Source organism: Myotis nattereri (genome assembly GCF_964212035.1).
Source record: "Myotis nattereri genome assembly, chromosome: 19".
In the NCBI taxonomy this organism is placed as follows: Eukaryota; Metazoa; Chordata; class Mammalia; order Chiroptera; family Vespertilionidae; genus Myotis; species Myotis nattereri.
Genome location: NC_138095.1, coordinates 18,692,642 through 18,705,206, shown reverse-complemented (window position 1 = coordinate 18,705,206; position 12,565 = coordinate 18,692,642). Strand labels below are relative to the sequence as shown.

At 46.4% G+C, this 12,565-nt stretch overlaps 1 protein-coding gene across 5 annotated transcripts in view; it reads left to right on the top strand.

Moving 5' to 3' along the window:
- SNX19 (sorting nexin 19) overlaps positions 1-12,565 on the top strand; it is a gene marked incomplete at its 5' end in the record, with an annotated part of 400,377 nt that overhangs the window by 27,848 nt on the left and 359,964 nt on the right. For 3 of the 5 annotated variants that reach the window (XM_081114013.1, XM_081114014.1, XM_081114015.1), the window contains 3 exons: positions 645-829; positions 1,572-1,659; positions 2,681-4,625. In XM_081114013.1, coding sequence (XP_080970139.1) covers positions 645-829; positions 1,572-1,659; positions 2,681-2,879 — 472 coding nt within the window. In that variant the 3' untranslated portion in view covers positions 2,880-4,625. Of the gene's footprint in view, positions 1-644; positions 830-1,571; positions 1,660-2,680; positions 4,626-12,565 lie in introns of those variants that run through there. The other 2 variants (XR_013997239.1, XM_081114016.1) reach the window with 2 other exon arrangements.

Below are 12,565 nucleotides of genomic sequence, written 5' to 3'. Positions count from 1 at the left end.
CATGAGAAGATAATATCTATTCCAAAGTAAATTATTAGTTTCAACCCTGTGCAGAACTAAGTGCTGGTGGAGGTCTAAGGGAGGGAAAGCACTCTATCTGGAGTGGTCAAGGATTTCGTGGAGGGGAGACGTTTAAACAGGTCTTGCCAGAGGAGTGGACTTGCCACTGGAGAGGAGAGGGGCTTGTCAGCGAGAGAATATTATGAGCAAAGGGCAGATGTCCCACGACAGGTCATGGGGCTTGAAGACCAACTGGGTGTGCACAAGGTCGCAAGGGTGAGGGATCTGTGTAAACCCATCTAAGCTATAACTATAAAGCCTGTGTGTGCTCGTTACTGAGAAGTTACAATGCTCTGCACTAGAACTGAGTTGGAGAGGTGCAGCCTGGCCCAGAGACAGGGGCCCTTGGTTGTGTTCTGTGAAACCCCATTGAGGTGTGGCTCATAGTAGAGACTCAGTAAATAATGTCATCATCATTATTACTTATCTTCAAATTCCGTGAGCCAAGTTCTTGCATTGGCTTGGTTTCGTTTGGGAGAGTTGGTGCTAACTTTGCTTTGCCCTATTCTGATTGTCACATAATTGATACCTACTATGCCCTTTCCTTCAGGTTTATCTGACCTTTCTCTTCTCTTCCTCCTCAGGTGGCTAGAGGTGCAGGTAGCTAATCTAACATGTCCACAGTGCTGGGTGCGGTACCTCCGACTTCTCCGGGAGTCCATCTGGCCGGGTGGGGTTTTGCCTAAGTACCCACGGCCTGTAAGGACCCAGGAGCAGAAGGTGGCAGCTGAGAAACAGGCTTTGCAGAGCCTTATGGGAATCCTGCCAGGTAATTGGACAACGAGATTGACTATCCTAATAACTGTTCCCTTCCAATCAAGCTTTGCTACTGTTATCCCACACCCTTCCCCATTTTTCAAAGGACCTGAAATATGGCCAGACTCAAAACCTGTTGACCCACCAAGTCTCAGGCTAATGGGAACATGATCAGGGCTGCGATTCTTTTACTCCTCACCCAAGTGATGCTGCGGGGACGGAAAGGATCACTGTGACCACACCACAAACAGTCGGTGCAAATCCCGCAGCTATCGGAGTAATAACTGTGAGCAGGTTAATAAAAAAATATATTTAAAAATAAAATATGCTTTTATTGATTTCAGAGAGAGGGAGGGAGAGAGAAATAGAAACATCAGTGATGAGAGAAAATCACTGATGGACTGCCTCCTGCACATGCTACACTGGGAATTGAGCCCGCAACCTGGGCATGTGCCCTGACCAGGAATCGAACTGTGACATCCTAGTTCATAGGTCAGTGCTCAACCACTGAACCATGCCAGCTGGACAATAAAAGCATATTTTACATAAATATTTTTTTCCTTAGCTTTTCTGTTTCCTGAGGATTTTTAGTTTGGCTCTGTAGTTCAGTGGTATGCCAGAAATCACCATTTGAATAAAGATAGTAGGTTTATCTGACCTTGCTTTTCTCTCCCTCCCCAAGTGGCTAGAGGTACAAGATATAATGAGAAGATGTTACTGGAACACTAAAGCCGTATCTGTGTTTTCTCCTTTAGATACTGTAGTGCAGATCCTTGGGGTGGACAAATGCCAGCTGAGCTGGAGTCTAGTCTTGGAGTCACTGCAGCAACCCCTCATCAACAGGTAGGCTGAAAAGTGTGCCCCAGCTTCAGCATAGCTGAAGCCATCTCTGGTCTCAGGTGCCCACGCTGAGAAGAGCAGGTCGCAGTCTCTCCTTGCCCTCGGCCTGACTGCAGACTAATGTCCAGGTCCACACACACTAAGTAAAGCCCACGCTGCCGGCGCTTGAGCAGGTCGTCCTGTGTAGTGAGCTAGTGCTGGACCGGCCTCTGCGTTTGCATTCGGAAGGCCCCCCATGAGCTACTAAAAACGCCTGGTCGCCCTCCAGCCTTTCAGTGTGTTTGATGGTTCTTTGTGCCACCCGTGAACGCTAAGAGCGCCCCTGGTCTGGGCATTGCAGGCCGTCTAATGATTGTCAGCCACGGGTTCTTGGCCTCACTGCAAAGCTGTGATTACTGTTAGGATCAGGAATAGTTTTTGTTTACTATGAGGTAGATCAGATAATGAGATTGGGCTTTGGTAAAGCGACCAGAAAAACTGGGTGAATACTCTAGAATAATTCAAAAGAGGTAGGTATTTCCTGGCTGGTGCCTTGGGATAGAATGCTTCTGAAAAGTATCGAGTATTTCCACTCTCTCTCAAACCCTGTCCCGAAGGAGAGAGCATTTCCCAAGTCCCATTCCTCAGGGCCCTGGCCTTTGCCTCATTGCCGGTAAGGTGACCAGTGACTCTGTAGTGAATGAGTTATGAGAAACAGCAGTAGTCGGTGGCTCTGAAATTCTTAGAAAGTTGCTGTCCCTCCCTCACAGCAACAGTGCTGCCATGCTAACAGCTATGTAAATAAGTATGGAATTTCCTAAAATCGAGTCTCAAATTCTGTTTCTATCTTTACTGAGGCCACAGCCTTTTTTAGTTCAACAAATTGGTTCCATGGCAGAGGATGGGTCCAGCTACTGAAGTTTAGAGTCCACTCAGGATATCAGTAATGGGGGTGAGGGGAGGGCAAATAAGTGTCATAAATAAGACCTGGTGTCCCCTGACAGAGCCAGCCCTTCCTCTAAGTTGTTCTGTCCATTTGTTTCAGGCATTTGATTTACTGCCTCTGGGACATCATCCTGGAATTCTTGGATCTCAGTGCCTCCGTTGAGGAGTCTGCCATAAGCACCTCTGCCTCAGATACCCCCGACAACCCCAAGAGGATGGGTGTCTCCCCGGAGCCATCGGTCATTACCCATTCTTCGAAGGTTGGGAAGGAGGGTCACTCTGCCACCAGGGACCAGTAGGAGGCCTTGCCCTCTGGGCTGTGGCTCAGAAGACATGGGGCTCACTAGCACAGCGTTCCCTTAGTTCTACTCCATCTGTAGCAAGTGATGGAGGGATATATGTACCAATTGTATGCATGTCCAAGTGTCATATGTTTTTTGTGGTGTTTGGGGCATTGCTGGTAGGTAGATTCTGTTTCCTTTGAATAAGGAATCTGTGAGCCCTTTTTGCCCTCCTCTATAAGATTGTTTGCCTGTAGCCTGGCCCTGTGCAGACATGTACCAAATCCACCAACATACAAATCTATATAAACCAAGAAAAAAAATAGATTTCTTTGGAGGCGAATATAATCTTTTGAGCTCTCTGTTCCCACCAGGAAACTGGAAGTTCAGTCACGACCATTCTGGAAAGCCAGACCCCTAGTTTCCCAACAATTCTAGAGGAGGGAGGGCAAGCATTTCTCAAGGGACTGCTTGCCGATTGACTGTTTTCCGGCACATCAGCCCTATGGAGGGTATCATTGAAGGCTGCTTCCCTGGGGGGGTATACTTCTCCTATGAAGACTTCAGAGCAGACTGCCAGCCCACCTTCCACACCCTTTCCTGAAAGAAAGTTGGGTCACAGATTTTGCTGATTTTATTTCCTCCTAGTCTCCTCCCCAGGAGCAGTTGAGTTTGGGCCTTTGTGACCTGTCTGTCTTCCTTCCACAAAATCACATGGCAATTTGCATATTCAGCTCAGTGCTTCCAAAGGGAAGGGAAACCCTTGCTCCAGGGCTGAGAATGCCCAGAGAGTAGGAACCCCAGGAAAGGGCAGGTTCTCCTCACAAGTCTCACAGGGAACTTTTCATCAGAACCAGTAATGTTAGCAAACCTACAGGGAATTGATTGCCCATAGAAAGATGTTAACTTCCTGTTCTTAAGGACCTAGTTAGGTTTTAAGAACACCAATGATGAAGGCAAAGGGGCTGTGTCAGGCTGCAGTGTCTTTAGAAACATGCAACAATTAGGCCATGGAGGTAGCTCAGTTGTTTAGAGCATCATCCCGGTACACCAAGGTTGCGTTTTCAAGCCTGTCAGAGCACACACATGAATCAACCAATGAATGTGTAAATAAGTGAAACAAATCGATCTTTCTCTCATTCTGTCTCTCCTCTCTCAAATCATTAAAAATAAAAATGGAACAATTAGGAAAAAATGTTGGTAGAGAAGGGAGCAGAGGGGTCACAAGGAAAGTGGTGACATTAAATGCAGGTGAGTAGCTGACAAAAACGTTTGAAGGGTGTCACTGAGACCTTTGCTCACCCTTCATTCTTCAGTACCGGCCTGCTAGAGGCCTGCTTTCCCTGAATTATGGATCCTCCCATTTGGGGGCAGGTCTTGGGGTTAGACCAGCCGTGGGCAAACTACGGCCCACGCAGCATCGGCCGGTTTGAAATGAATAAAACTAAAAAAAAGACCGTACCCTTTTATGTAATGATGTTTACTTTGAATTTATATTAGTTCACACAAACACTCCATCCATGCTTTTGTTCCGGCCCTCCGGTCCAGTTTAAGAACCCGTTGTGGCCCTCAAGTCAAAAAGTTTGCCCACCCCTGGGTTAGACTGATGAGAATGGGTAGGTCTAGATCTAGAACAAGAGTCAAGATTCTATTCAACTCTGAAGTAGGTGTTGTGCACACAATGGTTTATGGGAAAGTTGTGAAATCCTTTTACTCCTTCCACCCGCCCTCCAGGCTTTTAAACATAAAACTTGTGCTACTGTCATTGAAAGGCTTCAGGTATGTTACTGCCTACAGGCAAGGAGATAAGTGAGATAGTGTCTCCCGGAGTCTTCTAGCCTTAACAGTTGATCATTACAGTGATTTCAGTGGCGTCAGAGTTACCCGAGACCCTCACTGGCGGGTCTGTCCTTGGTGAGCACTAGGAGGGCATGGCACTGCAGCGAGTCCGGCTGACTTCCTGGAGCTGGTCCTTCACCTCTTTCCTCTAGGACCAGGCTGCTCTTCGTGACAGCTGGGAGCCCTCGTTTCTGTGACCGTCTCCCCGTACTTGACCCTGATACGTATTTCGTTTTGAATCTACATTGCTTCGAATCTCTGTTACTAGTCCTGGCTCAGAAGTGCTACAAAGCCAGTACAGAAGCTGACACACCAGAAAAACCCTGTGGCTGTAAATTCTAAGGAATCTTTTGGCACTTCCACCCCAAAGAAAACTTCCATATATTTCATGTTATATAAGAGACCCCACCTATACTTCCTCTGCCCCAAAAAGATAAGCTGTCCTCATACCCTCCTTCTGCCCAGAGGGGAAATCATGGATATCGCCAAAGAAATCATCAAAACCCATCTGGCCTTGAAACAGCCTGCCAACTTGTTACTTGGGTAACAAGTTCAGACAACGAGGGAGATTGATTGGCATTTGGGAGAGAGCCACAGGTTTCAGGAGAATATACTTCCAGCTGAGAGTGATAAAAGCCAGTGAACTGGGCCTGCACTAAGCCAGAACATTTTTTATCCTTTTTTTTCCCTACCCAGCCCATTCATTTTCCAACTACCTCATCGCACCCAACGACAGTTGTTAGGTCCTGGGTGGAGTAAAAATATGTGTAAACATGGCCCCTGGCGATAGGAGTTAGAATGCTGTGGACTGAAACAACTAGGAAAATGTATTTTCCTCCATAAAATTAGTACCTGAGTAGGTGAGCCCCGGGGGTTAATGGTTTCAGCAGCTCTGACCTCAGAAATGGCCGGATTCTTTCCATCTTTCTGCTCTGCCATTGTAAACATGCAAGTCTGTCCTTCATGGTGGTTACAGTTTAGGGCATCACATTCTTACCAAAACAATATCTGAAAGAATCGAGGCATCACCTTCATTTTTTTCTTTTAAAGAGGAAACTATTTCTCAGAAGCCCGCAAGAATCTCACTGGCCAGAACTTCCCACCCGTAAACCAATCCGCTGACATTGAGAATAGCATTATCAGGATTGACTAGCACTAGTATTTACTCCCCCCGACCCTCCAAGAGGAGGTCACCCTCCAGGAAGGTTAGATACCTAAGAAATACCGTTATATGTTAGCAAGGAGGCAGCAGAGAATGAGTGTTGATAGTGTCTGTTAGGGTCATTCTGCCAACATCAACAGATCCCCATGATACTCTAAAAATGCCTGTACTGCTAAGAGGTAACATCAGCTGAAGGTGACACTTGAACCACTTCACATACATTAACTTATTTAACCCACACAGCAACCTTGTATGGGAGGTTTTATTATATACTAGAGGCCCGGGACACCAATTCGTGCACCGATGGAGTCCCTTGGCCTGGCCTGTGCCCTCTTGCAATCCAGGACCCCTCGGGAGATGTCAGAGAGCCAGTTTCAGCCCAATCCCTGCAGGCCAGGCCGAGGGACCATGCTTCGGGCCTCTAGTATGCATATAAGATCTTTAGTTAATCTCTTCCCGCCCTCCCCCTTTCCCCCTTCCCTCTGAGATTCATCAGGCTGTTCCATGTTTCCATGCCTGTGCATTGAACATCTTCCCCCTGGTGGTCATTGCACATCATAGCTACTGGATGGTCAGCAAGGTCGACCAGTCGCTTAGGCTTTTATATATGTAGATCCCGTGTATGAAAGAGAAATATGGCACAGAATTTGTGGTTTGCCCATAGTCACTTGCAAGGAAAAGGCAGAAGCAGCTGTAAATCATGTAAGTCTACCCACAAGTCTACATCAGAACCATTATACTGAGCTGCTTTTCTTCTTTCAAAGCAAAATAAGACCGGGCTCTTGCAGAGCCTGTAATCTAGTAGAGGAGCCAGCACATTTTTTTTGGTAAGAGGCCAGAGAAAAAATATTTTAGGCTTTGTGGCAGCCTCTGTTGCAACTACTCAGCCCTTCCATTGTTGCATAAAAGCATAGACAATACATACACAAATGACTCTGGCTGTGCTCCAGTAAAACTATTTACAAAAGCAGGCAACTGGCCAGATTTGGCTCGTGAGTGGTGTGCAGACCCCTTGTCTAGTGAATTAGAATCAAACGTGAATGTGTGAGTGAGTGTGTGTGTGTGTGTGTGTGTGTGTGTGTGTGAGATTTACCCGGATCTTCTTAAAGGCCTGGTGTGCTGCGTGTGTAACAAGCTCCCAGATGTATGCCAAGGAGGATGCTGCTCTTTCTCCACACTTTGAGAAGGGGTTAGAACAGACAATCCCAGTTGGGTGTGATTATGGAAGAGCACTTCATGAGCTTGTGGGACCATGGAAAGCCTGAGTTGATACTCTCCAAATGGACTCCTGGAGGATGAATCAAAATTAGCCAGTGGAAGCATGGGGAGGGTGTCCTGATGGAGGCAGCAATGAACAATGTAAGAGAGGTCACAAGAAGACAGGCATATGATTTCACTGAGGCACTAGGGCAATCAAACTCAGAAATAGGTAGAATGCTGGTTGTGGGAGGATCCAGGGAGGGGGGAGAGGCACTGGGGTGCAGTTTCAATTTTGCAAGAAAAACAGTTCTGGAGATCTTCCTTACAGCAGTGTAGGCATACATAGCCCTGCTGAGCTGTACACAGAATGGTTAAGGTGGTAAGTTTCATGTGATGCATATTCCACTCCAATCAAGAAATTTCTGAACAAAAGACAGAAAGCTGCATGTGGTGCCACACAGTACGCAGGAACAGAGCAGTCAGAGGCGGGAAAGACGTGGAGTTGGACGAGCTGCCTGGCCTGGTGTGCTCAGGAACCTGGGATGGTCCCCTTTACACCGTGGGAGTATTGAAAGACTTCCCGAGGAGTATTCCTCCTGGCTACAAGTCCTAAGAGTTCATGGGAAACGGGTTTGCTCTTCGTCCTGTCCCTATTGTCTTGACTGCTGTCTTAGTCATATTCTGACCCCCTTTCACGTGTTCAAGTCTGCCCCTGCTTCCTGTATGTGAGGTAGCGTCAGGGCCTTGTGGTGTAAAATGAACTTGAGAGAGCATAGAGAACTGATTGACACCCTAGATCTGCACTTAACCAGCTGTGAGGACGTGGTCAGCCAGCTTCACGTGTCTTAGAAAAGGGGACAAATACATTACAGCCTTTTTGAGAAATGAATGAGATAACGTATACAAACACGCTTCATACAGTGCAAGTGCCATTCTCTGAAATGCAGTGGCATCATTATCCCAGGCCTCTGCTGTCGGAGAGAGGTTGGCGAGGCCTTGCTGCTACAAAGCCCCTCAGACTGCTGTGGATTCTAGGCTTCCTTTGTGCTGGAGCAAGAAGTGCTTTCCTGGGAAGGAAAGGGAGGTGAGCCAACCTGCTGGGTACAAGTGCGAATGGGAACCAGGGAAGGAGTGGTATTTGGGGAGGGAGGCAACCATGATGTTTTTGCAGTGGAAGGTCATTTCCTTTCCAACCGGGAGCGCCAGAAATCACAGCAGCAGATGCTTGCTCTGCATCTGCGGACCAGAGGATGAAACCAGGGATGGGTACGTTTCAGCTAGCACACCTCCATCACTCCTTTGTGGTAGATGATGAGAGACGCCGCTATACTTAACAGTGTTTCTCAGGAGAGAGCGAGTGAGGGAGGCGGCCCCAAACAATATTTTCACAGCCGAAGACTCCCCTGCTCGTTACTACACAGACAACACTGGCTGGTTTAGACAGAAGACATAAAGCCAGAAAAATGGGTCAAGCAAGAAGCAAGTGAAAACAGAACTCTTTTCCAGCTGTGACCCAGTAGCAACAGGGATGGAAACCAGGCAGCTCTGAGGTGGTGGAGGCAACTTGGGCGCCTGCAGTCTATTCTCACATTTGCCGAGCGAGCGTTCTTGCCGCCTCCCTGTCACTTTGCACCTGTCTCTGGCCCGAATGTGCACTTGAACTCCACTTCCTCGGAAGTGAGAACAAGCAGGTGGTGAAATACCGAAAACCACTCCTGGGAAACAATGGTTTGCTCGCACATTTGTCACGTTGATGTTTCTTCACCAGCGTGGCAAAATCTGGTGTCCCTACGTATCTCGATCCTTCAAGCCTTCCCTACAGACCCTACTGTGTGGAAAGTTGGAAGGGGAAAATGACAGAAAAAAAGGAATAGTATCAAGATCCAGACGGAGAAAACATTTCTTGGAGTGACATTATCTACTCATTTTAACCCCAAGTAGACCTCAGTCGCTAGTCAGTGTTTGGGAAACGGCAAACGAATTTTGAGATGAGGGGGTTTCAATGATGAAGTCTGGGGCTCGTATAGAAACCCACACCAGGGCTTTATTTTCCTTCCCCTTATGGTCCATGTCACTGTTGCACCCTGTTGTTATGAGCAGCGGAGGGCTGGCTCTAATTACTTCCAGACACTTGGATGAGTCCATGAGGGTCAAGACCAAGCTCCATGAGCACAGAGCTGCACAATAGAGGCACAGTCTGCAGACGCTGCAGCCTCTCTGAATTGGATTTGGTGAACTGCGAACCCCGGTAAATAGCCCCTTACCTGTGCCCTTGGTAAGGAACCACTCTGCCCCTGTACCTACTGCAAGGTTAACTGTGATGCAGCAAAAAGTCTACATTCCGTATCTTGCCATTAGGGAGGACAGACCTTATTAACAAAAGCAGAAAACTCTTGTGGTGTTTATAGCCTTTGCAAATACTCACATGGAGTCCAAATTCAACAAAGTGATGGCAAGCCAGTACCTTTCCAGCTTCAAGTGGCTGTGTCCAAAGTTCGCCTTCTGTTATCCATAACCACAAAGGGTTCTTTCAAGATAGCGAGGGCGCCTTTCCTGAAGGCTTCGTATGTTTCTAGGAGCATCACGTGGGCTTGGTTGGCAGTAGGACTCTCACCTGGGGATACACGTATTAGGGAGATGGTTTCGCAGACATCCGGGGGCTTTGTCTAGCTGCTCTTTCCTGCTTCTGTATTTGGGCCCATGCTCCTCTTTCCACCGGGTAGATTTTCTGCCTTCAGCTGGGCATCGGTGGGCACCCTCTATCTGTCAGGGCCAATTCAAGTTCCACCTTCTCCATGGAGCTTTAGCTGATTGTGCCAGTCAAAATGCTCCCTTTCCTTAGAATTACTTACACTGTCTCTCAGATAAGTATGTGTGTGTAGGTAGATAGATACATAGATATATGGATGGATGGATGGATGGATAAATGGATGGATGGATTGATAATAGATAGACAAATAAATGATAGATAATAGATATAGTCTTCAGTAAGAGTCTACCTCTTCAAGGGCAAGGGATATATCCTGTATCTCTGGTTCTCATTATATCCCTATGTCTCCTCATCTTTCCCATATACAGGGCGGGGCAAAAGTAGATTTACAGTTTGTGTGGAAAATAATACAATAATTAATAAATAAAATAAGAATAAACTGTGTTTCTGATACAACTGTAAAGCTACTTTTCCCCCTACCTGTATATACCTAGTGCATAGTAGGTACAAAATAAATAGTGAAGCTCATCTAAGTAAAGATTTTTAACTTTTAGGAGGTAAAATGTGAGAATAAATTCAGTAAAAAGAATTTGCTGGAAATAAGATGTAGAGAGGGACAAGGGGGAGACAAATTTTCTTTTTAGGACCTTATGTCTTTATTCAACATCAACTGTCAACTGAAAGAAGTTTGTTTTTATATTTCCAATGCCAAAATCCACACAGTTTTGTAACAGTACTGTTTGCAGCCTAAGTATGTGGGCTATAAGGTTCTAAAGCTGTGCACTTTTAAAGAAAATCAGTCTTGCCGAAACCGGTTTAGCTCGGTGGATAGAGCGTCGGCCTGCGGACTGAAGGGTCCCGGGTTCGATTCCGGTCAAGGGCATGTACCTGGGTTGCGGGCACATCCCCAGTAGGAGGTGTGCAGGAGGCAGCTGGTCGATGTTTCTCTCTCATCGATGTTTCTAACTCTCTATCCCTCTCCCTTCCTCTCTGTAAAAAATCAATAAAAATATATTTAAAAAAAAAAAGAAAAGAAAATCAGTCCTGATTTGAAAAGAGTTTTTAAAAATTATTCAGTCACAAAAATACCTAACATACACTGTCTACTCCCCAGTTTTCAACCTTCATTTATTCTACCTCACTGGGATCAGGAAACAGATGAAGGAAGGAAGGAAGGAAGGAAGGAAGGAAGGGAGGGAAAGGAAAAAAGAAAAAAATCTGCCTGCAAGAAATACTCTCAACTCTTTCCCTGCCTCAGACACAAATTTGAAAGGAATACAATTACCATGAAGAAAAAGATAAATTTATCCTCCACTTGCTCTGAGTTATCTTGGAAATCCTTTGGTTTCAGGTTTAAAATTCTTCATTTCACACCTCTAACAGCTCATCTAAACCACGTCTAGGACACTATAGGGAAAGCTTTTCAAAGGCGAAGTAATAACCTTGAAGAAAAGAAAATAACATACATTCCTCTTCCCTCTTACAAACGTTTGCTGGCTTTCCAACCACATTTGCTGCAGCAACTATTTGCCCGAACACAACAGATCAAAACTATAAGAAAAAACCCAAAAACACGAATGAATCTAAGACGTCTGGATCAGTGTAGGCCAAGGCGTGGGCCCTGTGGGGGTGAAATCACCGGCTGTCTGTGGGCCCCAGAAGAAGCCTCCAGACCAGGATTTGAACGAGGGCAAGAGCTGGTAGAGGAGCAAAGGAGGAAGTTCAGTGAGAATGAAGACGGTGCATTTCAGGAGAAGAAGGAACTAGATGACTTAGTGCTTGGGTCAGGCCTGCTCGAGAAGCCCGCCTGCTGTGGGCCGGAGTCCCTTCCTTCTGCCAGGGCACATTTGCACAGCACATGGTGTGGAATAGCTCTGCAGCCAAGACTTGAGTCTGCAGGCTCCAGTGTGAACCTCCTTGGAATTAACCACGGACTCCAGTGGGGAGCGCTGGGAATTAGCACCAGATCTGTGGCAGACAGCCTTGTGCGTCCTGCATAGGGGTGAGGACCCAAAAAGTTTCCTTCTCCATGATCTGTTTGGATGAGCTAGAGAAAGTGGGTGCTCTGATGTTTGAAAGGGGAGTCGCCCCATGTACAGGTGCGTTCCTGGCTTAGATGTGGGCTTGTGAGTGGCATATGGCGTTCACAGTAGCCTTCTTTCTCTGTGTTTATTTCTGAAACCCTTTCCTTCAAAACAAAACGAAGTAACAACAGAAAAGAAAACCTTTAAAAAAAATTAATTTCTCTGCCATTTCTCCTCTTTCTTGTGCCCCTCCAAAACGACCTCCTCTTTATCCCAAAATTGTTCTCCCATCAGGTAACCAATCTTTGTGGGTTAACTTGGCTGCCTAACTAGGCTAATTGTCGTTTGGATAAATGAATATGGAAGTTGACTTAAGATTACATGTGAATGGTAAATATAATAATATTTCTTGTCCTTGACTCCACATTTTATATTCTATGAGGAAGATTGCCCTAGTATTCCCTTCTATGAAATCAGAATATCCTCCAACCCAAGATTAAACAGTTTGTGCCACCCTCCCCCCCACCCCGCCACACACACTCAGACACACACAATTGTTATGTTGAAGTCCTGGTCCTCATGTGACTGTATTAGGAGGTGGGCCTTCGGGAGGAAATTAGATGTAGATGAGGTCACGAGGGTGGAGCCCCCATAAAGGAATTAGTGCCCTTATACGAAGAGGAAGATGCACCATGGCTTCCTCATTCCTCACTCGCATGAAGAAAACATCATGGGAGCATATGATGAGGAGGTGGGCACCTCACACCAA